We start from the raw sequence: 16,157 nt of genomic DNA on the forward strand, positions 1-16,157 counted from the left end.
ATGTGCACATGTGCAAATGGAGCACAAGCGGCATACCTGCGATTCCTTCATACTTCCCAGAACGCACTGCAGCATGCCCAGCTCGTCGCGCGCTCTGTTAGATAGCTCCTTCCATTTCTCTGAGCCTTCCCCTGTTGGCCAATTCTGTTCCAGCTCCAGACACAACGCCTAAACACACACACACACACACACACACACACACACACACACACATTTAACTATTGAGTAATTCTATCAGGTGCCTTGTGTAGTTTCAACCAGCCAACTCCAAGTTAGACAAGAGTGTAGGATAGAGAGGAAGGATGGTGTCTGTATGTGTTTCTGCATTTGGGGGATTTGTTGACACCACACAATCAATAAGTTTGTATCACATCTATAATCTCATTACAACAAGTACTTACAACACTCTCAGAGCACAACAGATAAGAATAGCCAATAGCCACTAACCACAGTCATTATCTGGAAGGGAGGGGGAGGGGGGTGATGACACCACACAATCAATCAGCTTTTATCACCCAACACCCCCCCCCCTCCCCCTCCCTGCCCCCCAGCACGTAACTCACAAGGCACCAGTCTGAACAGATATATTCAATATGGGACTTACAACACTTACAAACAAGCTGCTGAAAGAACGACAGCAATGTCAATATGTCTACCCGCAGAGCTTTTGAGAGAGAGAGTGTGTGTGTGTGTGTGTGTGTGTGTGTGTGTGTGTGTGTGTGTGTGTGTGTGTGTGTGTGTGTGTGTGTGTGTTTCAGTAAGTGAGTGAGTGAAAGAGCGAGAGCACAAAAAAGTGAAAAGAGGAGAAATAGAGAGAGAGAGAGAGAGAAAGAAGGAGAGGAGAAAATGAAAAAGAGAGTGATGTGTTTGGGCACTGCGCCATGTATGAGCCATGACATTATGATATCATTCACCGACACAGCTTAAGCTAACATTTGACATCACACACACACACACACACACACACACACACACACACACACACGCTAAGATAACAATGCAGACCTAGAGACTTACAAACATCATAAATCATACATTTCTTCCTGATGATGAAAATACACCCTGATTATTACTTATGAACTCCAAAAGCAAAACCTTGTACACACACACACACACACACAATCACAGATACACAGACACACACACATTTGCGCACGCACGCTAAGATAACAATGCAGACCTAGAGACTTACAAACATCATAAATCATACATCTCTTCCTGATGATGAAAATACACCCTGATTACTTATGAACTCCAAAGGCAAAACCTTGTACACACACACACACACACCCAATCACACACACCTGTGCTTTCTGCACTGCCTCCTCAGCTGTTGGGACGTCGCTGACATTGGCTTTGAGCTCTGCCAGTCGGGCCTCCATGTCGCCCGACACGCACACCTCCGACGAACCCATCACACTCTCTGTCGCCATGGCAATCACCGGCTGCGCTCGCTCCTGCTCTAGGCTGGCCAGCGCTGTCAATCAAATGTCACGATTATTAATATATCTGTAGTTATTCTTTTATTTCTGTGAAGCACTTAAAGTGAAACGTATGATGCTAAGATAGTTTATAATAAAACATGACTAAATACCCATTGCAAACAGATTTATTTGTATGAGCTTATGTGCTCTTTTATAACACTGTTTTGATAGGAAACATTTTAGTCTGTTCAGATGAAATTCCAGCTGTAGTTACACTCTTCTGCCACCAGGAGGGAACAGTGTATTTACATGAGAAAGAGAAAGAGAGAGAGAGAGAGAGAGAGAGAGAGAGAGAGAGAATGTGTGTGCTGGGCGGGTAATTGTGTCTGAGTGTATGTGCTTGTGTGTCTGTGTGTGTGCACTGCACATGTGTTTAAGTGTGTCTGAGTATGCAAGTGCTTCTATGTGTGTGTGTGTGTGTGTGCGTGTGTGTGTGTGTGTGTGTGTGTGTGTGTCCTTGAGTCTAAATATATGAACATGCTCTCACTTAAACGCCCAGTGGAATTTAAGAGCTGGACTCCCTGTAGACTTTTAGGGAGAAAAGAAAAGAAGCCTTTTTACTCAGAATGACCTAAGAAGGAAAATGTGTGTGTTAGAGAGAGAGAGGGAGAGAGAGAGAGAGAGAGAGAGAGAGAGAGAAAGAGAGAGAGAGACAGAGTGAGGGAGATGGAGGAGAGAAGGAAAAAAAGAGGGAAACAGAACCCAAATGAAGGATAGAGCAAATGAAAAAAGGCCTAACACAGAGGGCCTGGTGAAATGCCAAGAAAGAGAAGGGGGTCTCTCTCTATCTCTCTCTCTCAAGGATGGAGGGGGAGAAAGAGAGAACAGAAAAACAATGACAGAGTAGGAGTAACATATAGTCATAAAGTGAGAGAAGAAGGAAGGGGGCAGAGAAAGAGGAGAAAGAGACCCCTTTTCTCTCTCTCTCTCTCTCTCTCTCTCTCTCTCGTAAGACAATGTGTTAATCATTTCAATGGTGAAAGTGAGGGAGAAAACCACAGACAGAGGGTCTATTGGTACCTCTTTAGAACAAAAAGACAGAGAAATGGGAAACAATGGGGAGAGAGAGAGAAAGAGAGAGAGAGGGGGGGGGGGGTGAAAAGACAGACTCCATTGTGAGCTGTAGTGTAGAACTAGTGTAGTGGCGTTTGCTTGATTTGTCTGTCTATGCAAAGAATATTTGTGTGTAGATGGGGTTTGTGTGGTTGTCTGTGGTGTGTGTGGATATAGCATGCTATGTGTGTGTGTGTGTGTGTGTGTGTGTGTGTGTGTGTGTGGATACAGCATGATGCAGTATGTGTGTGTGTCACCTGTGTTGATCTCCTTCTCTCTCTCTCGCAGCCTCTGTAGCGTGGACTCTTGGCACGCTGTCAACTCGGCCATGTTGGCTGTGATGTCATCAGGTACGTCCTTTTCCTCTTTGATGGAGGCCGAGAGTTGCTGCACACGCGGAGCAAGCAAAGACACCGCAGACACACGGGCCTAACACACACACACACACAAAGATACAATCACAATGTATAACTCAAAGACATTGTAACTCACATTATTGACTGTACCCAACCCATCACTATCACCACCATACACAGACACACACACACAGAAGCTTTGGACTGACCTCACAGCCGACCTTAAGGCTTTTGAGGTCACTCTCATCAGAACTACTGGCGCTAGTTGACCTAAGCCACTCCTCCGGTTCCACCAGCTCCTGGTTTAGAACCTGCAGCTCTGACAAGAGCCCTCGGATTCGTTCGGACCGTAGAACCCGCTCACGTAGGGCGGACAGCAGAGCTGCGCAGTCCTGCTGCTCGGACCGCGTGGAACCCAAACATGTCTGCAGGTCCTGCACCGATACACCCTCTGGAAGAGAGAACCCAGGGAGGAATAGAGAAGTATTTAATCATACATACATACATAAGAAAGATTTATGAACATGCTTTGAGGATCTTTGTGTCAGATGTATGTGTGTGTGTGTGTGTGTGTGTGTGTGTGTGTGTGTGTGTGTGTGTGTGTGTGTGTATGTATGTATGTATGAGTGAGAGTTTGATTAAGAGAGACAGAGAGAGAGAGAGATAGAGAGAGAGAGAGAGAGAGAGAGAGAGAGAGAGAGAGAGAGAGAGAGCAATCAGTGTTTAACGAGAAAAATGTGGTTAGATTGACAAGATATGTGTGCATCTAAGCACACATCTATGCAAGGGTCGACTAAAGACAGGAAGTACTTCTATTCAACTTCCTGTTTTGACTGGGTGTGTGCAGCGGTTCCTACCTTGCTCTAGCTGAGCCACTCTATTCTCAGCCTCCGCAGCCTGCCCCCGGAGCTCCGTCAGCCTTGCGTCCAGAGGCTACAATAACACAGACACAACAGAATGGCGCTTAAGAGACAAAAAGAACGCAGCATTAGGCTTTATGGCAGACAGCTGCAACTGAGGCATGCTGGGAAGTGAAGTTTCCTCACCTGCAGCTGGTCCTGGAGGTTTGCAGGGTCTGCTGTCTGGAGAGCCTCAGCAGCCTGCCGCCAGTCTCTGACCCGGGTCAGCAACTCCGACCTGACCACACACACACATACACACACACGAAAAAGTGAGGTTTATGGATTTCCAAGCAAACATGCTTATCTGCTACAAGACTTAATTAAACACTACAAATATGAAACCTGGTAGCTTGTGTGGACGTATACATATGTAGGAGTGATTGTGTGTGTGCGATTGTGTGTGTGTGTGTGTGGTGTGTGTGTGTGTGTGTACACACACATCTTGCATCACAATAGGAAGTCCCATGACAAAATACTTAGAGCTATTCAATGAGTCACCCAAGGGCGTATGTATGTGTGCATAAGAGTGTGTGTGTGTATGTGTGTGTGTGTGCGTGCGTGTGTGTGTGTATGTGTGTGTGCTTGCACGAGGGTGAACTTGTGTCTTACAGTTGTGTCATTTCTGTGTCGGTCTCCAGATGCTGTCTCTTGGCGGGGCCAGGGTCATCGCTCACTTCCTGTTCTGATCGACTCGTTAGCAGTGTCACCGCCTCCATGACGACGCTCTCCTGCTTCGGAGCCATCCCGTGGACAGTGACTGCCTCGGTTACCTTGGCAAGAGACAGCAGGCCAATGAGTCTGACCCCGAACTGAGCATCCCCCTCACACACACACACACACAATTTTCACACAACAATGCTAAAACAGACACAGGTGTCACCATGGTGCTTAAATGCATGACAAATGTACATACAAGTAGAGGTTTGAGGCATGAGACATGTGTGTATATGTATTTGTGTGTGTGAGTGTGAGTGTGTCTGTGTGTGTGTTTTTTTTTTTTTTTTTTCAGAAAATAAAGAAGGGTTGGACTACCCTTACTGTTTACAACCTAACATGACAATATCACTGTTGTCCTGGTCTTCTCAGCGGTTCCTGTCCCGGGTTCAGACCCGTGGTGACTTAGCCATAAACTTCAGCAGTGGCGACATGCCAGTCATAAACTCTAAACTGCTTCACCGAGTCAACTTACAGAGGAACCAAATCAGCACACTGGGGCTGGAACTAACTTTAGAAGACCTTTACAGGAGAGCTTTCTCAAGGTCACACCCCCACCAAGACTGTGTGTGTGTGTGTGTGTGTGCGCGTGTACGTTTGCATCCATCAAATCAGATTGTGTGAAAACACATAGTGAAAGAGGAAGTAATAGAGACTGACTTATTGTAACTTTGGTTCTGATATTTACTGTCAACTCATACTATGAATTAAAGTGACCCTGAGGTCATTTCAGTTTCATTCTGAACCAAGTTTCTTTGGTTCATCAATCTCTTCTGCAGGCACTTGCCAAATTTTAGACTTTTTTAAGACCACTTACATGAAAATTAAGACCTACATCGCACCCATTATGCGGTTGTAAAACACCAGATCAAATCCATAATGACAATTAAAACAACACTTCCCCATGATGTGCTGTCTCTCCTGATTATGTTGATTCATTGCCGCCGGTGCGAAAACCCAAAGTATTGTTTGCGCATACTCCAAGAAATTAGACTAGTGCAGTTGTCACAATACCAAAATTATTGTTTCGATACCGATACCACGTCAAGAATTGCGTCATGTTTTCTGGGAATCCTTTAAAACAGTATGTGTGTGTGTGAGAGAGAGTGTGTGTTTATATGCATGTGTGTTTGTGTTAAGTTTAATTGTATGGTCACATTTTCTGGGAATTCTTTGTGGGAACAGTGTGTGTGTGTGTGTGTGGTACCCACCTGCTCAGAGCAGTCCTCCAGTCTCTGCAGCAGGTTGTCCCACCTCTGGGTGAACTCCTCTGAATCCGCCTCGATCTGGACCTGTGCGGTGGAGGTCTGCAGCAGCTGGACCAGGTCTTGGCGATCCCCCATCAGCCGGTCCAGAACCGGACGCTGCAGAGCCACGTCCTCCTTCAAGGTCTGAAAGGGCAAGGGTCAAAGGTCACAGGGGTCATGTTGAGGTCACCAGGAAGAGAGCACCATGAGTCTGACCATGTGTCAATCTGTCTATTCTTTGTAAAGTAGATGGTGAAAGATATCAATATGAACATTACATTTTTGTGCAAATATAACTTCATGTAAATTTTTGTTTTTAAATTTAATTTTTTTTTTTTTAATTTTTGTTTGTAAATTTCGATTTTTGTGCAAATATAACTTCATGTAAAATATGTCTCATTGTGTGTGTGTGTGTGTGTTGCATGTTTGTGCAGTTCCTCTACAGAATTGTGCCTCTCCAAGCAGCCTACTTACAGCTAATATGCGCAGGTTGGCGTTGACCTCTCCAGGATCTTTGAAGTCACTGGTCTGAACATCTTCCAGGGCCAACTCCCTCTCTGACAACCAACTAGAAAAGGCACTCTGTATACACACACACACACACACACACACACACACACACACACACACACACACACACACACACACACTTTCTGTAAATGAGCCAACGCCAAGCAGAGTGAAATGTATATATCCAAATCTGCCAAACATCATCATCATGACAGCTTCAAGGGTGCTGGATGCAGACGCTGCTCACCTGGTCGTTAAGGAACTGTTGCCACATCTGAAGGATGTCCTGAAGCTGCTGCCAACGATCCTCACACCACCTACACACACCTGCCCACCTCTCTCCCAGAGACTAGCAAAGAGGGGGGGTGGGGAGAGAGACAGAGAGAGAGAGAGAGAGAGAGAGAGAGACACAGAAAGGTAAATAGGTTAGGAAATAGGAGTACAGGTACAGGACAGTACGCATGAAGGAAGACAGGTTAATAAACAGAAAGAGAGATATGATGGGATGTAGAGATGATATCTTAGAATGTTAGATCTTAGAAAGTCCAGACTTGATGAACAGTGTCCCATGATGCATTTGGGATCAGAGACCAGAGCAATAGGTGTGACAGGAGGAGCAGCCAAACGCTGCACCCCACCCTGCTCATAAATCACATTTGATGTGGCTCCCTCACAATGGCCTTTCTCTAAAAAGCCCCCCCCCCCCCGCCCCGCCCCACACACACGCACACACACTCCCTCCCTCACACACAGACACACACAGCTTACCTGCAGTTGTTCCTCCAGGGCAGCGGTGGCGCTTTCACCACTGTTCTCATCCACCACCACCACCATGTGCGTCAGAGAGTTCACCTTCACCTGCTCCTGCTCCAGATCCACCTGCAACAGCTGGAGTAAGGGGGGGGGGGGGGGAGAGAGAGGGAGGAAGAGAGAGAGAGAGAGAGGGAGGGAGGGAGGGAGAGGGGGAGAGGGAGGAAGAAAGAGACCGGGAGAGAAAGAGGGAGAGAGAGAGAGAGAGAGAGAGAGAGAGAGAGAGAGAGGGAGGGAGGGAGGGAGAGAGGGAGGAAGAAAGAGACCGGGAGAGAAAGAGGGAGAGAGAGAGAGGGAGGGAGAGAGAGAGAGAGAGAGAGAAAGAGAGGGAGGGAGGGAGAGGGAGAGAGGGAGGAAGAAAGAGAGGGAGAGAGAGACCGGGAGAGGGAGAGGGAGGAATAGAGACAGTGGGAGGGAGGGAGGGGGAGAGAGAAACAGTGAGAGAGAGGGGGAGAGACAGAGAGAGGGACAGAGGGAGGAAGAGAAAGACAGTGAGAAAGAGGGAGGGAGAGGGTGAAAGAGAGAGAGAGAGAGAGACAGAGAGAGGGAGATACATAGACACACAGAGAGGAATAGAGAGAGAAGGATAGAGACAGAGAAGAGACAAGTAAAGAGAAAAAGAGAGATGAGGATAAAGAAAAGGAAAAGAAATACAAAGAGACAAATGAAAAGAAGAAGACGTGCGTTTCCCCTCCTCACCCTTGACCCGCCCAGCTACCGCACGCTCATACATCCAACAGAACATCAACTCCATAACGTGGGGGAAGAGTTCATTAAGATACCAATCGCAACTCATAAGACCTCCACTATAAGAGCTAATCAACTCGAGATGAATTAAGACTTCATTAAGGTAGCCATCCTGACTGGTAATAAATTCACAGAAGGGCACAGAAAGAATTGAGTTTAAATAGATAAACTGCTTGAAAAGGAATATGAGGCATGAGTAAGTGTTGTGAGTGTGAGTGTGTGTGTGTCTGTGTCTGTGTGTGTGCGTGCATGCGTGCGCGTGTGCGTGAGTGTGCTAACAGGCACCATATACCTATAGCAGGAGCAAGCAAGTGCAAGACAGCGTTATTCATTGGCAAAGTCAACAAACACTCTGTGTGTGTGTGTGTGTGTGTGTGTGTGTGTGTGTGTGTGTGTGTGTGTGTGTGTGTGTGTGTGTGTGTGTGTGTGTGTGTGTATTTGTAAACTGGCTACATAACCTTTACCTTTGTGCCTGAATTATATATTATTCCTTCTGGACCCCTTCAATGGTCTGATCTATGATTTAATGATCCAATTAAACCTCTCATTACTATAAAACCATTCTCTTTCTCTCACTTTCTCTTTCCTTGGACTGAAAATCACTGATTAACCCCAAGGTGTGTGTGGGTTTATTTTGAGGTCTCAGGCCTCGAATGTTCACCATCTGTGTAAATGTGTCACTGACAAATTAACAACGGATACAAACACACACTGATGTGGTAAATACACACTGATGTGGTGAACACACGCACACACACACTTTCTCGCTCTGGTTTTGTTGTTTTAGGAAGCATAGAGACACTAACGAAGACAGGCAAGCAGAAGAGGAGAGTGCAACCTATAGAAAGCGTGACCAAAAGGTAGGTGTGGGTGTGGGTGTGTGTGTGTGTGTGTGTGTGTGTGTGTGTGTGTGTGTGTGTGTGTGTCTGTCTGTCTGTCTGTCTGTCTGTCTGTCTGTCTGTGCATCTGTGCGTCTGTGCGTCTGTGCGTCTGTCTGTGTCTGTGTGCCCTCAACCCCCCAACCAAGTCAAACCGCAGGTACAACTGCATTCAAACACAAACACCAACAAGATTATTGTCGAAAATTCATCTGAATCCGTAAAAGCTTCAACGGCACAGAACAGCACAGAAGCCCTGAAATGCCCACTCGTGTTTCTACAGTACAACTGGACTATTTGGCCCTCGTCTTATTTAATTTTTCTATCATACCCTCCGGCCTGATGAGTTGTTGTTTTGCTTTCACAGTTGGCTGACTCAGGGGGCCACTTCCCTGTATTGTTTTAACTTGTGCGCTAGCCAATCAGAATGGCGTCCTTACTTTGTGTTGCTCTATCTGTGCATGGTAGCTGTCCAGGTCTGCGGCGATTGGCTCAGTCTCCATCTTACGGATCCGCCCTTCTGTCTGTGTCAGCCAATCTGAAAGCTGCTGGAGCTGCTGCTGTTGGAGATCCATCAGAACTTCGTGGAGCCTGAAGAGAAGCACATAGTGAGTGTGTGTGTGTGTGTGTGTGTATGTGTGTCTCCACTGCTGACACTCAGGTCTCCCCAGCATGCGCTAAAGAGGGGCTTCCCTGAGTGTATTTGCTGACTCAGAGGTGTGTGTGTGTGTGTACCTGCTCTGCTGACCCAGCAGGTGTGTGTGTGTGTGTGTGTGTGTGTGTGTGTGTGTACCTGCTCTGTCGCTCCATGCTGTTGACCCTCAGGTGTTCCCAGCGGGTGTGTGTGTGTGTGTGTGTGTGTGCAGGGCTCTACACTAACATTTTTTTCCAGGAGCACTTGTGCGCCCAAGTTAAAAAATTTAGGAGCACAGACAAAAATTTGGGCGCACAGTCAGTTCTGTACTTAACTTAAACATAATCTAACATTACACTGCAGCTAACACTTAAACATGCCAGTGCACAAATTGCGAATATTAAGAATGACTGACAACATTTAGGCTACAGGAAACAGGATTTTAAAGATCAGTGCCAACTTTATTTTCAGTCTGTTCTATTTTCCTACATTTTGTTAATGTAAAATATAATACATTGCCATATTTGCATTTAGCCAGTATATCAAGTATCCTGTCAAATGTAGGCTAATTTATTTATTTGTGAATCCATCTTTAGCTAATCCAAATATGCCCATGGTGACCTATCTGACTGCATACTGCCTAATACTACTACTAAAACAGTCCACTTTCTCTTCCACAAAACCCAACATAGGCTAATCAAGGATATATATATATTTTATACTTTTACTTTTTATTTGAAATATCTGCATTGATGGGGGCAGTAGGCAAACGTTAGGCCTACTTTCGTTTTGCACTTCAGCTTGTATTCGGTGTAAACAAACAAGCATGCGTGAAAGCCTGAGTTGTCAGTAGCGTTCTACCTTTGAATAAATGGTTTTATTCTTACCTTTGAATAAATGGAACTAATTTCTTCAATCTTTGCATCATGGCTGGCTAGTCTAACTTTCCACTTTTTCTGCGTGCTCTTGGATTTGATAGAAGCGACTACTAGCGAGTCACAACGCGAAACTGCTAACGTTAATGAGGGTGTAGTTTTTATGCTGCATTCGCGACGTGATTCTATGGTTTGCACCATGTTTCTTGATGTTGCGGTGTATTTTGTAGACAAACATTGACATGGTTAGAAGTAATTCGCACCAGTGCGCCTAAATATTTTTTTGCACTCGCACGCCATCATTTTTACTCGCATGTGCGAGTGAAATGGGCGCACTGTAGAGCCCTGGTGTGTGTGTGTGTACCTGTTCTGCTGACCCTCAGGTGTTCCCAACAGGTGTGTGTGTGTGTGTGTGTGTGTGTGTGTGTGTGTGTGTGTGTGTGTGTGTATGTATGTGTGTGTGTGTGTACCTGTTCTGCTGACCCTCAGGTGTTCCCAGCGGGTGTGTGTGTGTGTGTGTGTACCTGTTCTGCTGACCCTCAGGTGTTCCCAGCGGGTGTGTGTGTGTGTGTGTGTGTGTGTGTGTGTGTGTGTGTGTGTGTGTGTGTGTGTGTGTGTGTGTGTGTGTGTGTGTGTACCTGCTCTGTCGCTCCATGCTGTTGACCCTCAGGTGTTCCCAGCGGGTGTTCAGGAGACTCATCTGCTCCCTGATCTCCCCCTCCTCCTCCTCACTCAGGTTGCCGTTGGCGATCAGCTGGTTGCCCGTCTGCAGGACGCTTCCTACGCTGCTCTGGTGTGCAGTCAACTCCATCATGAATGCCTGAATACACACACACACACACACACACATACATTAACAAAAACACAAAATATACTGTATACACATGCATATGGGCACAGCACATACAAAAATACACACACACACACACAAGGACACCGGGACACGCACTGTGCACAGGCACACACATTTATACGGATGCGCAATCGTATGAGCACAATACATATACACACGCACACACACACACATGGACATTGTGTCACGAGTGAAATGTCATCTGATGGATGTGTGTGTGATGACTTTGATGGCTGCTGTCAGCTTTGCTGGCCCAGCAACACTGATTGATGCGAGTGTGTGTGTGTGTGTGTGTGTGTGCCAAGCCAAGCCACGCCGAGGCCAGCAGCTATCCAATCTGGGGGACATTAGAGACATCAGGGCCATGGTTGTTGAGTGTGTGAGTGTGTGTGAAAGTGTGAGTGTGTGTGTGTGTGTGTGTATGTGTGTGTATGTATGTCAACAGCACTCAGGACCAGGGTTTTTGGAAGACTTGGCAAACAAATCATAAGACGACGTCACCATGCATCAAAGACAGATGGACGACTCACAAAAGCATTTAGAAACAATGACAGAAATGATCAGTAAATACCAGAGGTGGAAAAAGTACGAAAATATTGTACTCAAGTAAAAGTACCAATACCTTGATGAAATATTACTAAAGTAAAAGTTAAAATACCAATCTGAAAATGTACTTAAGTAAAAGTAAAAAGTAGTTCATTTAAAATGTACTGTAAGTAAAAGTTACTTAGTTACCTTTTTTTTTTTTTGGGGGGGGGGGGGTACCAGAACAACCAGTTTTACCAGAGACTTCTAATGAGGAGATACAGCACTCAAAAAATCCTCCATACTAATGCATGGGGTTAGTCAGTTGTCTACAAATATCACAACCCTTCCGCGGCAAAACGTTGACATGTGAATACATTGAGGCAATCATGTGGTGTGTTGTAAAATACATTGAGCCAATCATGTGGTGTGCTGTGAAGACATCGTGCCAATCATCTGTTGTGATCTCGCTGCTGGAGCAAGATTGGTGTCGTCAAGCCTTACGCACACGCATTTCTGTCGAAATAGATGCACGATAAGTGCCCAAAAACTGTTGCAATATGGCCGCCGAGTGGAGGTACTTGCCTGAAAAGGACTTTGGTCCTAGCTCGAGTTGCTGCAGCCAGCAGCTAAGGCAGCCATGTTCATGCTCCCAGTGTGTAGCGCTGTAGCTGCAGCAACTCGAGCTAGGTAAAACCGATTGTTTCAGTTTTGTTCATACGGACAGTGCTCGGTGACGTTGAGAAATGGAGATCTATGTGAAAAATCACTGGAGTTCTCCTTTAAGAGCAGTAGTTGATTAAAAGTTAGTTGCACTCATCCTTGCGTCGCTTTGCAGTGAATAGTAATCCAGCACAACTGGAAAAACTCCTCACAGGCAGCTGAGGCAGGCAGGCCAATGTTCAGTTGCAGAGAGGGGGAGAGTGGGAAGTATAGGGCCCCAATGGAGGAGAGGGCCCTTGAAAAGTGGAATACGGGGGGTACAACATTTTCACCAGGCATTAGTAATAACTCAGGTAATCCACACATAAAAAATCCAAACAACTCCATAAGTAGAGTCATGTGTAATGAAGTGGAATAACACAGGGAAAAAGTATTGAACAAGCTAAAAAAAAGCACTAAGGCAAGGAAATGGAAGGAACGAGCTGGAATCTGTAAGTAGTTAGAGTAGTTATCCTTTCTATCTGTGCAAATTAATATAAGCTTGGTTAGTATATTGATGGGCTATAAAAAGGTTTTTCATTACCAAGGTGTCACACAAGAAACATTTCATGATGGATAAAAGCAAAAAGCTCTCCCAAGACCTTTGCAACCTTATTGTGGCAAAACATATCAATGAAACTGGTTACACAGATGCATTTCAAAACTTCAGAATCTTCAGTAAGCAGCATGGGAGCCATTATCTGCAAGTGGAAGAAACATCAGTGCCATGCAGGATCTCCTCGCAATATTTCTGACCAGGGAGTCAGAAGGATAGTCAATTCCAAGGACCAAGTCAATTCCAAGAGCCAAGGACCACTCGGAGAAAGCTCCAGAAAGACTTGAAGGCAGCCAATTCAATTAAACAGTTCTGGAAGTAACTAAAGATCAGGATTCACAAGAGGGACCCCTGGAATCTGTTTAGAACAATGGGCCAAAATCACACCTGATACTGTGACTAATACGTTTTGTCATACAGGAAATGTCTTGAAGCTGTTTTTACAAAGGCTTTTCCACAAAGTATTGAAGAAATTTCAGTAGGCACGTTCAATACTTTTTTCCTGTGTCATTCCACTTTAATACACATAACTCTTATGTTTGGATTTTTTATATGTGTATTAATATAATGTGTGGTGAAAATTTCGAATAGACTCAATGGAAGTTTAAGCTAATTACTGAAAAAAAATAATATATATATATATATATATATATATATATATATATATATATATATATATATATATATATATATCCACCATATATTTATTTTACCTGAATATTTTAACTTCATAAATGTCAAAATGAATGTCAGCCGAAATTTAAAGTTTGACTGACTGGATTTTGTATACAAAACATAGTGAAAACTGTCTAAGGTCACTCTCACTCTCCCTTGCTAAAGACATAAATGGTTTAGTCCGCCTGCATGATTCATAAGGTAGGCCTAGTCTATCTTTTGTTTATTTAGTTGAGCATCGCTAGTAGTGGGCCGCTAATTGTTGTGCTGCTGGTGTAATGTCTTTCTCCAAGAAAGCCAAGTCAGGTTACTAAAAAGAGAGACATCAAAATGAGGGGAAACAACTGCTAATAAACTTCTTTCCAAAGAAAGGTGAGCACGAACGTCAAAACATGAAATCCCATGGTGTTTGCTTGAATATCTCCGCTATCATTAGTGCTAAAACGAACTGAGACAACCCATTGAAATAGCGGGAAATACACTTTCATAGGTTAGGCTACACATGTAATCTGATGCATCTCGTGATCCAGCTCCAGCTCCATCCCTTTCAGAAAGACTGCATGGCGCCAGCTTGATTCATGTCCTGTTGTAGGCTACATGCTGATCATTATCACTAGGCTAGTGGTTTAGGGCGCGATTTCTTTTCGCTCCCTTTCTGTTTTCTTTAGTCTTAACTTTTTTTTTTACTCAGGTAACGGATGGGATTTATGTAGCGAAGTACAATACTTCACTCAAAATGTAATCAAGTAAAATGTAAAATACCGATTTTATAAACTACTTAAAAAATACAAAATACACAGAAAAACTACTCAATACAGTAACGTGAGTAAATGTATTTCGTTACTTTCCACCTCTGGTCAATACTTACTGGCATCATGGAAATCTAATACAGTGTACCGAAATGCTAAATAAATGGGAATATGGGGTATTTTATTCAGCTAGTGTGACGAGTTCAAAAGTGACTCAAAAGTTGAAGAGTGATTCGATCATAGTGAATCTACCAGCCCAAACGGTCCACAATGTTCATCGGTAAAAGGTACGTCAGTAAAAATGCAGTGTTTTACAGACACATACTTAAGAGAACAGGTCATTTTTAAAGACTGCAACTCAACATTCCTTAAATGGAACATTCTGTTTGTGTGATGCAAGACCTGCTCTGGACATCAAAGCAGTATACTGCTAAAACAGTCCATAAATCATACTGACTGACTGACTAAATCATATACTCTCCTCTGCTTGCGTGTGGTAATATATAGTAAGCATACACTACATGGTACACAGTGAGTGTGTGGCGTTTGAGGTCATAGGTCAAGGTCATATGTGAGGACTGTATGTCAAATGGAGTTCATCTTCTACAGACCAAAACTAAAAAAAACATAATGTTTAAAAGCTGTGCCAAAATGCACAGGATCATAGGTACATAGGTACATAGTGTATAAATGACAGTAGTAAACACAATCTGAGGTGACACTTTACTTGGATGGTGTCTCATTGGCTATCTGCAGATGGCCATATGATCAATATGCTGTTCACAACATGTTTTGGTTAAGTACAGGGTTAGGGGTTGGGTTAGGTTATGGTGACCTTCGGGAATTGTTAAATAGCAATTTTTTAGTTTTAGTAAAGTCTGTAGGTAGACTATCAAAGTAAAGGGTTACCTAAACGATAACACAGTGTGTGTGTGTGTGTGTGTGTGTGTGTGTGTGTGTGTGTGTGTGTGTGTGTGTGTGTGTCTATGCGTGTGTGTTTACCCAAACTGTAACTGTGAGTGGTGTTTGGCTTGGGTCAGGTACTCTCTGCACAGCAGAGTGTTAATCTTCCAGAGGAGCTTCCTGCCTTTGTCTGCACCGCAAGACCCACAAAAACATTCACCTTTACAGCCAGAACGTAAACCTCCCTCTCTCATCCTCACTTACTCACTCTCTCTCTCACTCCCTCTCTCTCATGGTTCTTTTGCACCGTGAAATTCCAAACATTCCCAACATGTACAGAGCATGTTACCCTCGAGGAGAAAGGGGGAGAGAGAGGAGAGATAGATAAAGAGAAGGGTGCAAGGAGGGAGCGAGAGAAAGAGAGGAGAAAGAGACCCCTTCTACCCCCTCTCTCTCTCGCTCCCTCTCCCTCTCTCGCTTCACTGTTGTCCATCAGAGGTTAAATCCCCCAGTCACAGGCTTAACCTTTCAGAAAAACACTCAACTCTGTGTGAGTGTGTTTCTGTGTGTGTGTGTAAGAGAAAGAGAGAGAGAGAGAGAGAGAGAGAGAGAGAGAGAGAGAAAGAGAGAAAGAGAGAGCAGGAGAAGTGTGTGTGCTTGCATGTGGGCAGGGAATTTGAACATTTGGCTTTTAACACACATTCAGTGACTGGGCAGGGGATCCCAAAGGGTGTGTGTTCACAGGCATTAGAAGTTGTGTTTTCCTGAGTGCACAGCACGAGCACTACAAGAGCACGCCAGTGTTATGCGGGTTACCTCTGTGTGTGTGTGTGTGTGTGTGTGTGTGTGTGTGTGTGTGTGTGTTGAGTGTGTCGTGTTTTAATTAGTGTTTATGTTATGTGAGTCTGCATTTACAGCTGTGTGTTAGAGGGAAAAGGCTCGTTTATCCTTGTGTTTGTGAAAACTTACTTACAACATGCCTAC

The 16,157-nt window shown here is 44.6% G+C and overlaps 1 protein-coding gene across 8 annotated transcripts in view; it reads right to left on the reverse strand.

Moving 5' to 3' along the window:
- The window catches only part of utrn (utrophin), a 152,426-nt gene that overhangs the window by 95,262 nt on the left and 41,007 nt on the right, over positions 1-16,157 (reverse strand). For 7 of the 8 annotated variants that reach the window (XM_042096223.1, XM_042096228.1, XM_042096225.1 and 4 more), the window contains 13 exons: positions 10,849-11,030; positions 9,142-9,292; positions 7,035-7,154; positions 6,514-6,615; positions 6,231-6,338; positions 5,721-5,900; positions 4,405-4,565; positions 3,940-4,030; positions 3,751-3,826; positions 3,103-3,344; positions 2,795-2,966; positions 1,305-1,477; positions 37-168 (listed from right to left, as the gene is read on the reverse strand). In XM_042096223.1, the coding sequence (XP_041952157.1) occupies positions 37-168; positions 1,305-1,477; positions 2,795-2,966; positions 3,103-3,344; positions 3,751-3,826; positions 3,940-4,030; positions 4,405-4,565; positions 5,721-5,900; positions 6,231-6,338; positions 6,514-6,615; positions 7,035-7,154; positions 9,142-9,292; positions 10,849-11,030 (1,890 nt within the window). Of the gene's footprint in view, positions 1-36; positions 169-1,304; positions 1,478-2,794; positions 2,967-3,102; positions 3,345-3,750; positions 3,827-3,939; positions 4,031-4,404; positions 4,566-5,720; positions 5,901-6,230; positions 6,339-6,513; positions 6,616-7,034; positions 7,155-9,141; positions 9,293-9,494; positions 9,538-10,848; positions 11,031-16,157 lie in introns of those variants that run through there. The other variant, XM_042096229.1, reaches the window with a different exon arrangement.

The sequence above is a fragment of the Alosa sapidissima genome, chromosome 6, assembly GCF_018492685.1.
Source record: "Alosa sapidissima isolate fAloSap1 chromosome 6, fAloSap1.pri, whole genome shotgun sequence".
NCBI classification, from domain to species: Eukaryota; Metazoa; Chordata; class Actinopteri; order Clupeiformes; family Clupeidae; genus Alosa; species Alosa sapidissima.